The sequence below is a fragment of the Uranotaenia lowii genome, chromosome 3 (assembly GCF_029784155.1).
Source record: "Uranotaenia lowii strain MFRU-FL chromosome 3, ASM2978415v1, whole genome shotgun sequence".
In the NCBI taxonomy this organism is placed as follows: domain Eukaryota; kingdom Metazoa; phylum Arthropoda; class Insecta; order Diptera; family Culicidae; genus Uranotaenia; species Uranotaenia lowii.
The window spans coordinates 271498641-271515253 of record NC_073693.1 but is presented as its reverse complement, the minus strand read 5'-3'; the positions used below and the strand labels follow the sequence as shown (position 1 = coordinate 271515253).

At 38.3% G+C, this 16613-nt stretch overlaps 1 protein-coding gene across 1 annotated transcript in view; it reads left to right on the top strand.

Annotated features, from left to right (window-relative positions):
- Positions 1 to 16613, top strand: part of LOC129757714 (uncharacterized) — a 468755-nt gene that overhangs the window by 186477 nt on the left and 265665 nt on the right. Inside the window, 1 exon segment of the mRNA XM_055755003.1 lies at positions 2070 to 2293. Within this exon segment, the coding sequence (XP_055610978.1) occupies positions 2070 to 2293 (224 nt within the window).

Here is a 16613-nt window from a genome sequence, read left to right as displayed (position 1 = left end):
AAGTTTAATTGAGCGCCAAACGATTTAACACTCTTGAGTAGTTTTCCTTACATGGGGTTTAAAATCAAATTTTCTTCTCCTCAAGAATGGTTACCAGGTTTCGTAGAGGACCAAATGTCCTCTCATATTGTATTCTATATTGACGGTTCATTATCAAACGGCCGTGCAGGTGCAGGAATTTACTGTCACGAGTTGAACATAGAACATGCTCAACCTCTTGGTAAATATTGTACAGTCTTTCAGGCTGAGCTATAATCTATTATGTATGAAGTGCAAATTGCACTTCAAAAGAAAATTATGTTCAGAACAATTTATTTCTGTTCGGATAGCCAAGCAGCTATCAAATAACTCAGTGTTTCCAGTTCTAGATCAAAACTGGTAATCGCATGCCGGAAAGCAATTGAAGAACTTGCTGAAGGCAATGGATTAAACTAAGCTTGCCAGATTGCCCGGTTTTATCCGGGTTTACCCGGATATTTGATGCAAAATTTTGATAAAGTCCGGTCCGGCCCGGTTGCCCGGATATCGTGAAAAAAGTTCGGATATTGCCCGGATTTTTTCACAAAGAAACCAAAAAAAAATCAAAGTTTTTGAGTAAGTTTCAGTAAAATCGATTAACGGTATGGAAATTTTCAACGGTTGTTTCAAATAATTTCGCTGATTCACTTTTATAAACCTTTAAATATTTAAGTGTTTCAAAAAGTTTTTGGAAGTCTGCAATTACATTAATAAAATATTAATTTCAATTTTTTTGCATTTTTTCTTTGCTTTTATGTATAATTATACCTAAATTTTGCCCGGTTTTTACCCGGTTTTTGGATTTGAAAAATTGAAATCCATGCCCGGATTTTGCCAAGTTTTTTTGAAAAAAAATGCCCGGAACTGCTAGGCCCAGATGGGAGTGGAAAAAATTCCGGCAACCTTAGATTAAACCTTCTCGGGGTACCCGAACATAAGGGAATTTTTGGAAACGAGTGCGCCGACGAACTCGCCAGAGCTGGACCGGAAAAAGAATTTTGCGGACCAGAGCCGGCTGTCCCAATATCGCCATGTTGGTGAACCTAAATTCAAACTTGGTCGTCTAACCAGCATAAACGATACTGGGAAGAGTTGGACACTTGCCGCCAAACAAAATTATTTTTAGAAAAACCGTCCCCAATCATATCGAGTTACTTGTTAACTTTAAGTAAATCTCATTGCAGCATCCTGACCAGAGCACTCTCCGGTCTTTATAAACTCAACTATCACATGCACAACATTCAGCGTGCTGAATCTCCAGTATGTGGTAGTTGTGAATCAAATCCCTTCCATCTTATATGTAAATGTCCCTCTTTGCCAGACTACGTTTTCGTTCTCTAGTATCTTACGCTTTAAACGAATCTGAGTTTAAGAAATCAAACTTAAAAGACATGTTATCATTCCTTACCGAATGTAGAAAAGAGCTTTAATGCTAATAATCCCTAGTGGGTAGGCTTTAGGCCATCTTAAAAAGATTAAATTTATTTCTTCCTTTTAAAGGTTTTTCAGGTTTCTCAGGTAAATGATGAAATCTTGTAAAAAAAAGGCTAGGCACAATTTTCCCGTATGTTTTGATGACGTGCCGCTATTAAGCCTACCCCCATTCGGATACCTGAACAAAACACCACAGAAAGAATTCTACGCTATATTGGAGATTCGATCTCAAAACCATTGGCATAGCAGGCTTATGTTCTATCCACTATGACATGCGTTTTAAATCAAACTTGAGGCAACAGTGGATCAGTACACTGATATAAACATGGTTGCATTGTTTGACATGGTTTGACGGAATTTTTGGGAGAAAAATCGCCAAGGAAAATATTTCAGCTCATCAGACTAAAGTTTTATCCATGTTTTTCGGGTTTGAAATTCTATCCCAAATCCTTGAAAATAAATTCAGGCCAAGTTCAAACGAACTGCGGAAAGACGATAGCCTCTACCTTCTCAATTTCATCCACTTTCTAACTTTAGCTTCTGCCTTGAGACTCTGTCTCACTTCATCGAAATTTTTCCTTCTGTTTCATCTGTTTTCTTTTTTCCTTTTTTCACAGGAATGGCCAGCTTCGAACGGTGGCTATCCGATCCGCTCATTTCGACGGTGATTCTCTACTCGACGACGACGGAAGCAGCTGGAGATGGGGACGGAGATGGGCCAGGACAACCCACCGCCAGGCTCGGATCGTCAGGACCCATCGGATACTGTGACAGCTTATCGACGCACCTGTCTTCGCTCTACGGCAAGACCGTACTCTTTTGGCCCTGTCCCCGGATGAAGGTAAGCGAGCTGATGCTCCACAAAATTGGCTCTGGCTCCAAAGTTTTACTGGTTTGTCTTTTTTTTTTGTTTTGAAGAAGGAAAAAAACTCGGGGGTTGGATGGAAAATTAATTTAGCATTTCGGGTTATGAAGGAGTTTTGCCGGCGATGGTTTTGATTGGGTGGCTTAAAGTAATATCACAGAAATGTCAATTTAATCGTTTCGGTAAAATCGAGCGGAAGGATTTGAGGTTTTAAGATTTATTTTGGGAATATTTTCGATTCAAAACCGGTACCTTCAACAATCGAATATTCAGAAAGAAGAAAAATAGATTTATTACGGTTACTAAGAAATTAAATGTTTCAATGTTAGTCTAGCTTTCCCCTAAACACAGTGCGTACAAAAACATACTTGAAACAAAATCTTCGCTTAAAAGACAAACTCATTGACAAACAGACGACAATCGAGTTTCGGAAAGCCACTGAACAGCGCTCATTCAATATTAGAAGGCTAAAAAGCAGCAAAACACAAAAATCACCAAATATAACGCTATCCTAATGCTACGAGGAAGGGTGCTTCTTCGAGGAGGATGGGGGGAAAAATTGAATATCACACAACCTACGTCAAGTACTGTATCAGAAAGCTCGTGTATATTATTTTCCAGCATCTTGATACTTTATGAGAAGGATTTTTCATTCCGCCCTTCCTCTACAATGAAAGCAGCCAATGGAGACTAAAACAGGCTGCTCTTCCCATAAATAGTAGCTGTGTAGGGTTAAGTGGGGTAATTTTAAACGTTGGGTGATTCCGAAAAACCTCGTGAGAGATGACAGGTTCCAAAAACCATACAAATGTGATAAAAACAATGCAGATCATAAACTTTTAAATGAGCCCTACAGATTTACTTGTAAGACAACTAAGATATGGTTGTGAAGAAGCCCCTCGTCAGTGACGCATTACAGGTTCATCAAAAGTGATTCAAGCCTAGTGTCAAAACGAACGACATCATAGCAGGAAGAAAAGCAAGTTGTGCTCAGATCGCCGCATCGTGGAATTATTAGTTTTACAATTATTATATTTCTTAGTTAGAATTGGTGAGTTTTTACTATTCAAGTGCCTTGAATTGCACCTTATAAAGTTCTTTATTTGTATTTACTCAGTTTAGAGCCCAGTTTCCAAAAACGTAGGAGTTAGTTTGCCGCACGATTATTCCTCGGCACAGAAAGTTACAATCACGAGGTAACCATGAATAACGTGTTAACCTTTAGTTGAATTATTATTAATTTTTATATATATATATATTAAAAACAGTCCCGTATCGCCGATAAAAGTGGTAGAATGCAGAATCCTTTAAAAGCTTTAAGGATATACTAAATGTAAGAACTACAAATTTACACTCCTCACTCTTGTCTTACTTACATAACCTATATTCTAGGAATTTAAAACTCGCTTATAAAATACAGGAGATTCAAAGTTCAGAAAGCTGTACATTCATTGCCACCCGAAATCACATCTTTTAAATTCATTTATACGGCGCTTACGGATTGAATATTGGCAAATTGACTCCAAATACAGTCGGAATGGGTCTCAAAAGAACACCCACAGGATCCAAAAGTGGGGAAGTTGGACAGCGTACACACAACACCGTTGGATTTAACTGTCAAATATGCAGCGAATGTGATGATGATAGGATGGTTCTTTGTGATGATTGTTCCCTTTGGCATCACTTCAGCTGCGTGGGTGTTGATGAAAATATCGAGAACTTACCATGGAGCTGCGATCAGTGTACGCTGCTCAAGAAGGCAAAGAAAAAGCAAGCGGCTAAGATCGATACTAAGAAGAGTGGAAAATATGCGACGGAATCTGGAACGGTAGTTGGTAAGTCACCAAATGAGCTCGATTGTGCACCTCCTTTAAGCCAAAGATCAGCATCTTCGAGGAAATCTTCAAGATCGGTCCTCGAGCTCAAACTGAAAAAAATTCAAGCTGACCAAGAACTTCTTGCGCAGAAACAAAAACTAATGGAGCAGGAGTATGAGGTATTGGAAGAACTAGCGGAATTAGAATCACAAGCCTCAGTGGATGAAGAACAAAATGCCAATTCTAAGGTCGAGGACTGGCTGAAAGATGTTCCCGAGACTAACCAACTACGATGTGAAAACACTTCGGATGAAAGTTCCGAGGATCAGGAGAACAGCTGTGTGGCACAACAAAGAACAACTTGTGTAGCCCGGAAAAACTTTCAACCAGGTAAACAATCAACTCCTGTACGGGATTGCAGCAAGCGTAAGGACAAGCGTAACATGCAAAGTGAACCCAGCAACCAGCAAGCCTGTAGTCTGGACCATAATCAACTCGCAGTTCGTCAGATTGTAGCCAAGGACCTTCCGGTATTCTCAGGAAGTCCGGAAGAATGGCCAATATTTTACGCCACCTACGAAAGCACAACCAAATTATGCCGCTTCACGAACGATGAGAATCTGGTACGGCTTCGCAATAGCTTGAAGGGAGATGCCCTAGTCGCCGTTCGCTGTTTTCTCATACATCCGTCTACCGTCGACAAAGCCATGAGCACTCTGAAGCTGAGATTTGGACAGCCAATATACATCATCAAAACCTTGAAGGAAAAGGTAGCTTCTTGGCCTCCACTGAAACCTGATGCTATGAACAAGCTTATTGATTTTGCTCTTTTTGTACAAAACATATACGCAACCATAGAAGCTTGTGGTCAGAAAGAATACAAGCGCGACTTTTCTTTATTAAACGAGTTAATAGGCAAACTATCACCGCCACACAAAATGGAATGGGCTCGCTACCAGAGGTCTCTGAAGAAGGTAAGCTTGTCCGCATTTAGCGAATGGATTTATGCATTGGCAGAAGATGCTTGCTTAGTAAGTGAGCCTCCGTCGAACCAACCAGTTACCAGGTTTAAAGCTTCAATGCACTTCCACCAAGAATACGAGTCGGAAGCACAGAGATCTGAAGGGCCATCTCAACAACTACAACGTACAATCCCTGGTAGAAGTTCAGGACCTAGCTATACCACCAACTGCTTCGCGTGCCATCGATCTTCGTGTAGAACAATAGAGACGTGTAACACATTTTCACAATTATTGTATGACGAAAAATGGTCGGCAGTTAATAGTAACCGAATATGCCGGACCTGTCTTCATCGTCACCAAGGTAGATGCAATAGAGGACCTTGTGGGAAAGACGGGTGTACGAAGAAACACCATCCATTGCTGCATAAAGATGCCGTCGATCCTTCTAGGGCAGGAATTCCTACAGCTTCCTTCAATGCTCACCAGTCAACAGCTAACGCTACTGGACTATTTCGTTATCTGCCCGTCATCCTGTATGGAAAAGAAAAGAAAATTTCATGTTACGCATTTTTAGACGATGGATCGCATCTCACTCTGATGGAGCAGGGGCTAGCTGATGAACTGGCGTTAGATGGAAAATCACAACCAATATTTTTACAATGGACAGCTGGGACCTACAGATATGAAGACAAATCCAAATCAGTAAATTTACATATATCCGGCATACACGGTCCGAAATTAGAGCTTAATGATGTCCGTACTGTAGAAGACTTGCAACTACCCATTCAAACGTTGGATGCAGACCAAGTAAGAAATGAAAATGATCATCTGCGTGATGTTCCGGTTGAATCTTACAAAAACGTTCGACCACGTTTATTAATTGGAATAAAACACGCAAATATTACGTTGGTCAGAAAAAGTCGTGAAGGAAGACCTGAACAACCACTAGCCGTTAAAACTCGCATTGGGTGGACAGTTTACGGCGGAGGAACGGGCGATCAATCGTCGAGCCTGGTTCATTATATCAACCACATATGCTCATGCAAACCAGAGCGTGACGACAATTTGGAAAGCCTCTTGAAACAATATTTTTCTATCGACAACATGGGAATAGTTCCACCAACACCACCACCTCGATCTACCGAAGACGAACGCGCCTTGAAGCTTTTACATGAAAATACGCGTTACGACGGGGAACGATTCGAAACATCATTGTTATGGCGCGATGATAACACTGTGCTACCTGATAATAGGGCAGCAGCCCTACATCGACATCAACTATTAATGCAACGCTTACGACATAATCCAGAACTTGCCAAAACACTTGACGATAAAATCGAAAACTATATCGCACAAGGTTATGTTCGAGAGTTATCTAAAGAGGAGCTCGAAAGGCAACACAATCGGATATGGTATCTTCCTGTCTTCCCAGTAACTAATCCAAACAAGCCAGGAAAAGTTAGATTAGTATGGGATGCGGCTGCAGTAACCCGAGGTGTGTCCTTAAATTCAGTTCTTTTAACCGGACCCGATCAAGTTGTATCTCTGATATCTGTACTTCAAAAGTTTCGTGAACATCGCGTGGCGGTTTGCGGTGATTTGCGTGAAATGTTCCACCAAGTTCGGATCAGGGAACGAGATCAGCATTGTCAGCGCTTTTTTTGGCAAACAAGAAATCAGATAGAACCCAAAGTCTACATCATGAAGGTAATGATTTTTGGTGCTTGCTGCTCGCCAAGTAGCGCGCAATTTGTTAAAAACTTGAACGCCGCCAAATTTTCAACTGCATTTCCAGAAGCTGCATCTGTCATTGTATATTGCACATATGTGGATGACATGCTTTTTAGTGTGCCGTCAGAAGACCAAGCTATTCGAATAGCCAACCAAGTGAAGGAAATTCATAAACAAGGAGGATTCGACATCCACAATTGGACGTCTAATTCGCTAAACGTTCTACGTTCTATCGATGACCAGCATGACGCAGGAAAAAACTTAGACCTAAATTCAAAACTCGCCGTAGAAAAAGTTTTAGGTCTATGGTGGTGTACAAAATCCGATAGCTTCACCTTCAAAGTAAACTGGGAGCGCTTGGATAGAGATTTACTAAATGGAGCACGCAAACCGACCAAAAGAGAAGTCCTTAGAATTCTGATGACAATATACGACCCACTTGGGTTAATCGCAAACTATTTGATGTTCTTGAAAGTACTGTTACAAGAAATTTGGAGATCAGGCATCGAATGGGACGAACAAATACTTTCTAAAGAACACGAAAAATGGCTAACGTGGGTTAAAATTCTCCCCAGAGTCGAATCTTTGAAAATACCACGTTGTTATCATACACTCGACGAAGCCAGAGCTGACGTTTCTGTAGAGCTGCACACATTCGCAGATGCCAGCGAAAATGGTATTGCGGCCGTCGTTTACATTCGATACAAACAAGGTGAACAAGTACAGTGTTCCCTTGTGGGTTCTAAAACTCGAGTTTCTCCATTGGTGTACATGACGATTCCGCGCCTGGAGCTGCAAGCAGCAGTGCTCGGTGTAAGAGTAGCAGCAAGTGTACAGAACAGTCTGTCTGTAACTGTATCACAAAGAGTGTTTTGGTCCGATTCTAGGAATACTCTAGCATGGATTAGATCTGACCACCGTAGATACTCTCCCTTCGTAGCGGCCCGAGTTAGTACAATTCTGGAAAACTCCGTGGTATCAGAGTGGCGATGGGTTCCCACTAAATTAAATCCCGCGGATGATGGTACAAAATGGAAGCGAGAACCGGATATGTGTGACGGAAGCAGATGGTTTCAGGGCCCTGAATTTTTAAGAAAATCGGAGGGAGAATGGCCTACAACATCCACAAAAACCATGAGCACGAACGAAGAACTTAAAGCATGCCTTCTTATGCATTCAGCTTACACTCCTCCATTACTTGATGCTAGTGAATTTGAAAGTTGGAAGCATCTAGTGAGAGTAACGGCATATGTTTTGCGATTTGCGCACAACTGGAAAAATAAAACCTTGCTGATTACAGGCGTACTAGGAAGCGAAGAGTTGAAGAAAGCCGAAGAATATCATATTCGGTGCGCTCAGATGCATTCATACGAAAGTGAAATAGCAGCATTGAAATCAAATCCACCAAGAACAATCCCAAAGAAAAGCCCGCTGTATAAGCTCTCCCCCTTTGTTGACTCACAAGGAATACTTCGCGTTCGCGGGAGGACGTCCTGCTGTGAGTACCTGATCTACGACACTGTTAATCCTATTATCCTGCCTTGGAACCACACATTAACCCACAAAATAGTTGCCTTCTATCATAATAAATATCATCATCTCCTTAAAGAAACCGTTCTAAATGAAGTGAAACAACGTTACTACATCGCAAGACTACGTGGCGTTTTCGATAAGGTGAAGAAAACTTGTGTAAGATGCAAAATCCGTGAAGCCCGCCCACAGCCACCAATGATGGCAGACCTACCAAAAGGCAGATTATCCGCATTTACTAAACCGTTTACCCACACCGGCATAGACTACTTCGGGCCAATAGAAGTGGCCGTTGGACGAAGAGTTGAAAAGCGTTGGGGTGTTCTTCTGACCTGCCTAACCATACGGGCTGTGCACCTTGAGCTAGCTTGCTCTTTGAATACAAGCTCATGTATTATGGCCATCCGCAACTTCATAGCTCGTCGTGGATATCCAGCAGTATTCTACAGCGATAGAGGAACTAATTTTATAGGAGCCAACCGAGAACTGCGCGAAGCTATGCAGTCCGTAGCACAACATGACTTGGCTCAAGAATTTATCACTACGGAAACCAGTTGGAAATTCAACGTTCCAGGATCTCCACATATGGGAGGGAGCTGGGAAAGGCTAGTGCAGTCGGTCAAACGAGTACTAGCTGAGATGAAAGTTGCCAGACGCCCAACAGACGAGGAATTGCGAAACGCTTTAACCGAAATTGAAGGAATTTTGAACTCGCGCCCACTGACTCACGTTGCTGTAGACCACGAGTCAGAGCCAGCCTTAACTCCAAACCATTTTCTTCTAGGTACCTCAAACGGAGTAAAACCACTGACTGCTCTAACTGACGATCTTATAACTCTGCGTAGAGGATGGATAACGTCTCAAGTCATAGCGAATCAGTTTTGGAAACGCTGGTTGAAATCATACCTTCCAGAAATAACAAGAAGATCGAAGTGGTTTAACGAGGCTAAACCAATTGAAGTTGGTGACATCGTAGTGATTGTGGACCCCGAACTTTCTCGTAACTGCTGGCCCAAGGGACGAGTTATAAATACTTCAGCCAGTAAAGGACAGGTGAGATCAGCGACGGTGAAAACAACCAAAGGCATCTACAATAAACCAGCGGTTAAGTTAGCGGTTCTAGACATCGGGTCTAATAATCGTACGTCGGAATCCACAGCGTCGGATCCTCCATACTCGGGGGGGAGTGTGAAGAAGCCCCTCGTCAGTGACGCATTACAGGTTCATCAAAAGTGATTCAAGCCTAGTGTCAAAACGAACGACATCATAGCAGGAAGAAAAGCAAGTTGTGCTCAGATCGCCGCATCGTGGAATTATTAGTTTTACAATTATTATATTTCTTAGTTAGAATTGGTGAGTTTTTACTATTCAAGTGCCTTGAATTGCACCTTATAAAGTTCTTTATTTGTATTTACTCAGTTTAGAGCCCAGTTTCCAAAAACGTAGGAGTTAGTTTGCCGCACGATTATTCCTCGGCACAGAAAGTTACAATCACGAGGTAACCATGAATAACGTGTTAACCTTTAGTTGAATTATTATTAATTTTTATATATATATATATTAAAAACAGTCCCGTATCGCCGATAAAAGTGGTAGAATGCAGAATCCTTTAAAAGCTTTAAGGATATACTAAATGTAAGAACTACAAATTTACACTCCTCACTCTTGTCTTACTTACATAACCTATATTCTAGGAATTTAAAACTCGCTTATAAAATACAGGAGATTCAAAGTTCAGAAAGCTGTACATTCATTGCCACCCGAAATCACAATGGTCATAAAAAAATTTGCATATTTTTTTAACGGTGGGACTATTTGGTGAAAATAATCAGAAAATGAGCAAACTTTAGCAAGAAATTCAATCAAGCTAGTCTTAAGAAAATATTTCACCTATCACCCACAATGCAAGTTTTTAACTCATTAGCCTCCAAATCAGTTTACCAGATAAACCATACGTTGTTTGATTACATATATACGCGGAAATAAAAATGCCTGATCCCAAAATTTTGGACAGCAACTTATTTACTTTAAGTTCATTGAAAATTTTGTGCACAGAATTAAATTTTTTAATAAGTATAAAAAAATGATTCGAATACTACTCGATTTCTGAAATCTGGTCCGCTTTACCTTGAGATGATCGGGTTTGAATTTCAAGAACAGTTTTTGGTAAACGTCCCAACTTTAAGCTAAGTTCAAGTCATATAAACTCAACATTAACACTTTATCAAAAACATACAAAGAAAGTTTTGCTCACGATCTTTTGAATGAAATCTAAAGAATTGTAATATAAGACTGAGTAGATTTGGGGTAATTTTTAAATTTCTCAGACCCTGGTGTCTAAAAAACTTCGTTTTGGTTCAATAGTCATCCATGATTTGTTTATAAAATTGTTAAGTAACGTTTACCTGAGTAAATTTAAACTAAAATAAAGCGTAAAATTTCTTTAAGAGAATTTATAAATTGGCACAAAAACCATTAGCAGGCTCGGTTTCACAGAAAAAAACAAAAATGCTGTTCATTTTTGAGTAGAAAATATTTATTTTTTCCCATAAAAACCTAAAAGTTAAAATATGCTCTTGTAAACGTTAGTTAAAAATTCTACAAAAAATCATGGATGAGCTTTGAACAAAACGACGCTTTTTAGACTCCAGGCTTTGAGAAATTCAAAAATGACCCCAAATCGACTCAGTCTACTGGACAAGCCGATCTGAAGAGTTTCGCCATCCATGCTTTTTAGAATTTACCTTTTAGCGACATTCTTGGTAAAGCTGTTTGTAAGGCTATGATCATTTAGTATCCGGGAACTTTATTTCGGTGATAGCTACTTTAATAGAGCTCGGATATGCAAAACTTTAGTAGCGTTGTGTTGGTTATGAAAAGGACTACCTTGCTTATTTTTGATAGATTTTTAAATAAACGTGTGTTTGAGATATTTACGATGCAAATAGATATGGTAAAAATAATTTTGCACAAATTTGCTCCTTTTACGCATTTTGCGCCTCGAAAATTCTTCATTGTTAACTTGAAAGCTCATGAACTGTTGGTTTTTTTCTGATTTTTTTCGAACCAAATGATTAGGAAGTATAAGGAGCCACTCTAGGATCCACACGAAGTTCAAACCAACCATCGGAGTGCAAGCCTTGATCTTAAATATGGTAAAAAAGTTTATGGTTATTGGGGATAACTGAATGCAGACTCCTTAAATAATGCAAAAAATCCATTTCCGGCAGGCAAAAAGTGTTGCCTGACTAGTAGACACCATATAAATAACTAATTATGATCAGTTCCAAAGATCGCAATCTGTGCATCCGGTTTTTACGCTTTATGACAGATGTGTTCTGATGGACAAAAAAATTTATGTTAAAACCGGATTTATGAGAAATTCTTCGAGATGCCTACTCATGAAAAGGTTCCAACCAGATTCCAATTGCTTTTTCCAGGTGAGTTTGTGTAAAATATCATGACTTTGCAAAGGTTTTGCTTCTGTGGGAAAAAACATAAATCAATACATGACTGAAAAAAGTGTGCAAAGATAAAAAAGAGATTTTATGAAAAAGTTAGAGTATTTCTTGAAATCATTCATAAATATTTTTTTTATATTTTCACATTAAATTTCATATTAATACCTTCATTTCCTCCATAGAAAGTTTTTCGATCAAATGAAACGTTTGTAACTGCCCGGATGAAAAACTGACTTATTTGTTCATAACAGTCCCACTTGACCCTACTCATCTCTTGAGCAGTGAACATTGTCAACAATACACGCAGATACATATTCGTACGTATGAAGAGAAATGTGCTTTTCGGCTAAGCTGCTTATTAGCTTCACTTGAGACGATTTGGCTCTTGGAAATGACAAATTACGGGAAGCGAGCAAATAGGATTGTAGCCCATTTTAAGATTTAAAGTGGGACTCGGGGAATTGTTGCATGTGAGAGAAGGTACTCTCAAGTTTTGAAAATAAATTCGATTTATTTATGTGTAAACTTTGACTTTTTTTTAAATTTTTAACTATATGAGTTAACCCTTTATTTGTCAAATAAAATTTACTTTATAAAGGCAAGATCTTTAAGGGTAGGTACACGCATATTTATCGTCTAATTTTATGTAGAGGGAAATGTTCCTAAGTGCGCTTATCGAAATGGCTGATAAATCAACACATCGAATCTGTTCAGTTTGAAAGAAATACGTATGGAACAAATTTTAATGAAATTGATAGTCCGAAAATTTTTAAAATTCAAACAAGGTGTTGAAACATTTATGAAATCTAAAAATGTAAATGTTTGTGGTATCTATCTAATTCACTTGAAAATAAAAAGCTAACAAACTTGAACATTTAGAAATGGTATAAATGATGCAATACTGGAATAAAAAACCATTTTTCAATGCCCTTTTCACTGTTAATCGATTGTTAAACCTAAGACACGGGGACCACAAGTATGATAAAGTAATATATACATCCAAAATAAATTTCTAACTTATGTTCATGTTTGATTGCACAAGTTAGCGTTTTTGGAGGCATTCGTGTATGTCAAAATGTGGACGAATTTGAGTTTTCAAGCAAAAATGAAAAAAATTTCATTTTTGTCAAAAGTACACGATCTGAACCTAATGTCTTTCTTTGATTTTTTTCGATCAAAAGGAAAAAGAAAATATCAACATTGACTTTGATTTCTACAATTGATAGTGGTTGTTTTGATGTAATAGCATTATTTGAAAATATTCTCTGAATTCACTTTAACATGTCAAAATTTTTTCGAATCTTTGATTTTGTTTTGTAAAAGATTTGCATTTTTTTCAAATTGACGATTTTTTTTTCAATTTCCTAGGTAAAATTTGTTACGTATAGAAAAGCAGCGGCCAGACCAGCCAAGGCAAGGTACTCTAAGAGTACGGAACCTCAGGGCCGGCTGGCTACTGGGTAACCAAGGACTTTACGGATAAAATACAGAAATCGGAAATTTCATGTTTCTATGATTTTTTTATTAAAGTTTTCTTGTGGCGTGTTGTCTGTGTGTATAAAACAATGTTCTGTGTCTTGTGTGGCGTGTATTTGGCTCACTAAACGTGGTTGAGCTGCAGTTGCTGTTGCGTCGCGACGTCGTTGTCCCGGAAACTCCGTTCCGGAACCCGGAGGGCCATCGATGTAATGGCGTATCGACGGGGTGCCGAAACCGTCGGCGCCAGCGGGCGTTGCTGGACTCGGTCGTTGCAGGCGTCTTCCTTCATAGGCTTTTAATCGGTCTGCCCACGAGAGTGCCCCGTATCCGGACAGACCGAGAAGGGAAGTTCTCCTTAGTAATTAGGGGTCCTCAGACCCCGAGAACGTTGTTGCTGGTCCTTTACGTTGAGGCGCGAGACCACAAGGGATCTGCGGGCCGAACCGTGAAGAGGTCAAACCGGTATTCGGGTGAATTCCGTGGACGTTCACAAACACTATACATAAACTTGACTACACTCACGGACGCCTGGTAGGGCTAGGTGGGGTAATTATGAACAAAATTTCTTCATTTGGCACACTTACAGTCACCAAATGTTTATTTTTTATCGCAAACTCTGAAAAGCTGCCAACAATGAAAGTTTCCGTGCTCTTCATCATTCTGTAGAACAACTTTTTGTTTTTGGTCGCAACCTACGTCCTTGAGACGTCTGTTCATAATTACCCCGTCTGTTCATATTTACCCCACTGTCTAGGGGGTAATTATGAACACGGATTACGAACTTGGTATAAAAATTTTGCAAAGTAATTGTAGTTATACGTTACATTTACCCATAGTAAGCGGTGTATGGTGATTTTTTACTTGAAAAATTATGTTCATAATTACCCCAAGCTCTGTTCATAATTACCCCGAACGCTGTTCATATTTACCCCGAGACTTGTCCAATATGATTTATTTGGTGTCAGATAATCTTAATTCAACACCAAATAATGAAAATAATTAGCAGTAATAAGTAAATGGCTTGTTTTTTGAAAACTCAATTCCATTAATGTATAAAACTTGTAAAATAAACAAATGTTATCAAAATTTAGAGGTAAAGCAACAGAAAAAATAGCTATTTAGTGATCTTTTTTATTGATTTTTTCTATCTTTTGATTCGGTAGTTCAATTTTCGAGGAAGAATGACCTTAACGGGTTAAACTCCTATCAAAAAGAAAAGAAAAAAAAGTAGTTCAATTTGTTGAAGCATCTTTTACGTTTTGGTTGGTTTCTTTTTCTTTCGTTTCTTTATGTCGTTGGAGATCATTTTTATTTGATAGGACCTCTCCATACATGTGAAATTTTAGGCGAGTTAGACAACTCGACAGTTTTTACATCCGTTTTAAATGTACTGCCCACCAAACATCAATTTTTCACCTAAATGTCGTGGGTTAGGCTTTTCATGTACGTGCGAGATATCATGAAATTAAAACCTAAACATACACAGAAATTTCTTATTTTTTTAAAAGATGGTGGTTTCATAAAAACACTTATTAAAATCTTTTTGGATCAGTGAACAGTCATTTTTTCAAGGCTTGTCAGTTCTATAGATCGACTGTTTTGAAAAATATTTACACTAATTAATATTTTTATCACCTATACGAAATTTCACATAAGTAGCTCTATTTTCTCAAAAAAAAATTTTGCAGTAATTTCCTCACAAAACTGAAAGAGAAAATCTTCAACCAAAAGATTTTCATTTTGTACTAAATGAAAAAAAAAATGTATTTGAACAAATTAAGTTTGAAAAAAGTAACAAAGTATTAAAATAAGACTGCTAGGAAATAGATTTTGGATCTTTGTTATCTGAATGTAACTCAAAAACAATTATTATTTGCTGTAATTTTAATGCTTGAAAAGCAACACGTTATCCAAACACACAGGAAAATTTATCTTTTTGATCTTTGTTTTGTGGACTTATTCACCTATTAAATTTATCATAGTTCTTCATATATTTTACTGTTGACCACAGAGATTTAACCCTTCGTTTCATAAAGTAACAAATTTGCAACAATTAATGTATGAGAAAAGTGAAAAATCGTATTTTATTTTAATTTTTTTTTCTTGGTGTACTCTTGGTTTCCAACTGTAAAAAATGATTTTTAAGGAAAAATAAAAAATCATAAAATGAAGGGTTAAGGTTCATATTAATGTTAAATTTCACGCGGTAATGAATAAAAGCTCGAGCAGCAAACTTTTTGTTTAAAAGTGATGAATTTTATTTTTATTAAAATTAAAAATATCTTCAAGACTAGTTTATAACCTTGTTATTTATCAATACCAAAAAAACTGGTTTTTAAGGACGTAAAATCTGTATTCGGTAATAGAGAACTATTCCTGGGATACAGGTTTTCGGTTTCGGTATTACCGGTAAAACTATCCTTACGCACCACTCACTTAATCTAAGAAAACATTTGATTGCCTTTATTCTATCAACAAAAAAACAAGTTCTTATTACTACTTTTTTAAACAAAATCAAAACTTGTTTAAATGTGGTTACGCATTGAGCTTTTTTTTCAAATTTTATTTTCAGTTTTGATCAAATTGTGTTCAAATGTTTTTTTCAAAGACTGAAAAGAATTGGCATAGCTTTTTTTCTAAATCCGAATCTCATTTTTAGAAAACAAAAAAAAATCAATTTCTCAAAAATTCAAAACTCAACAATTTACATATTGCGGACCTCAATTAAATATGAAATTTATTAAATTTGGACCAGTGGATTCTGTGAGCGCTGATGTGGTCTAGCGGATAGGCTGGCGCGAGTCTAGTTTTGGTATGCCTGGCGTACTGGGTTCGATTTCCGGTATCGGCAAGAAAACTTTTGGGTTTCGAATCCCATAAGTGGCCAACAGGTAAGATGTGTTTCCTCTTATATCTGACTATATGAGAAGAATATTCAATCAGTTGCCAGCTGGCCAGGTATAAACACGAATGCCGGAATACCTGTAAATAAACTAGCCCATCTCATTGACTCCTTCTTCCAAAATATACCAACACAATACATTCATCCAGAACAGTTCATACGAAGCCATTGGGTTTGGAGATTTGTCGAAATTAATAATCTAAGAAGGCATGTGAGCACATACTTAGGCAGAAACTGCGGTGAATCCGTGCATCCATGGTGGATAACTAACATACATACATACATTCTGTAATATTGAATGCCGAGTATTGATGCTTCCCGGCTAAGATTTCTTCGCGGTCCTAAATTTATAAAGATCTTACTGAAGGGGGATGGAGGGGGGGGGGGTAGTTTTGTAAGATTTTTTTTACAAGG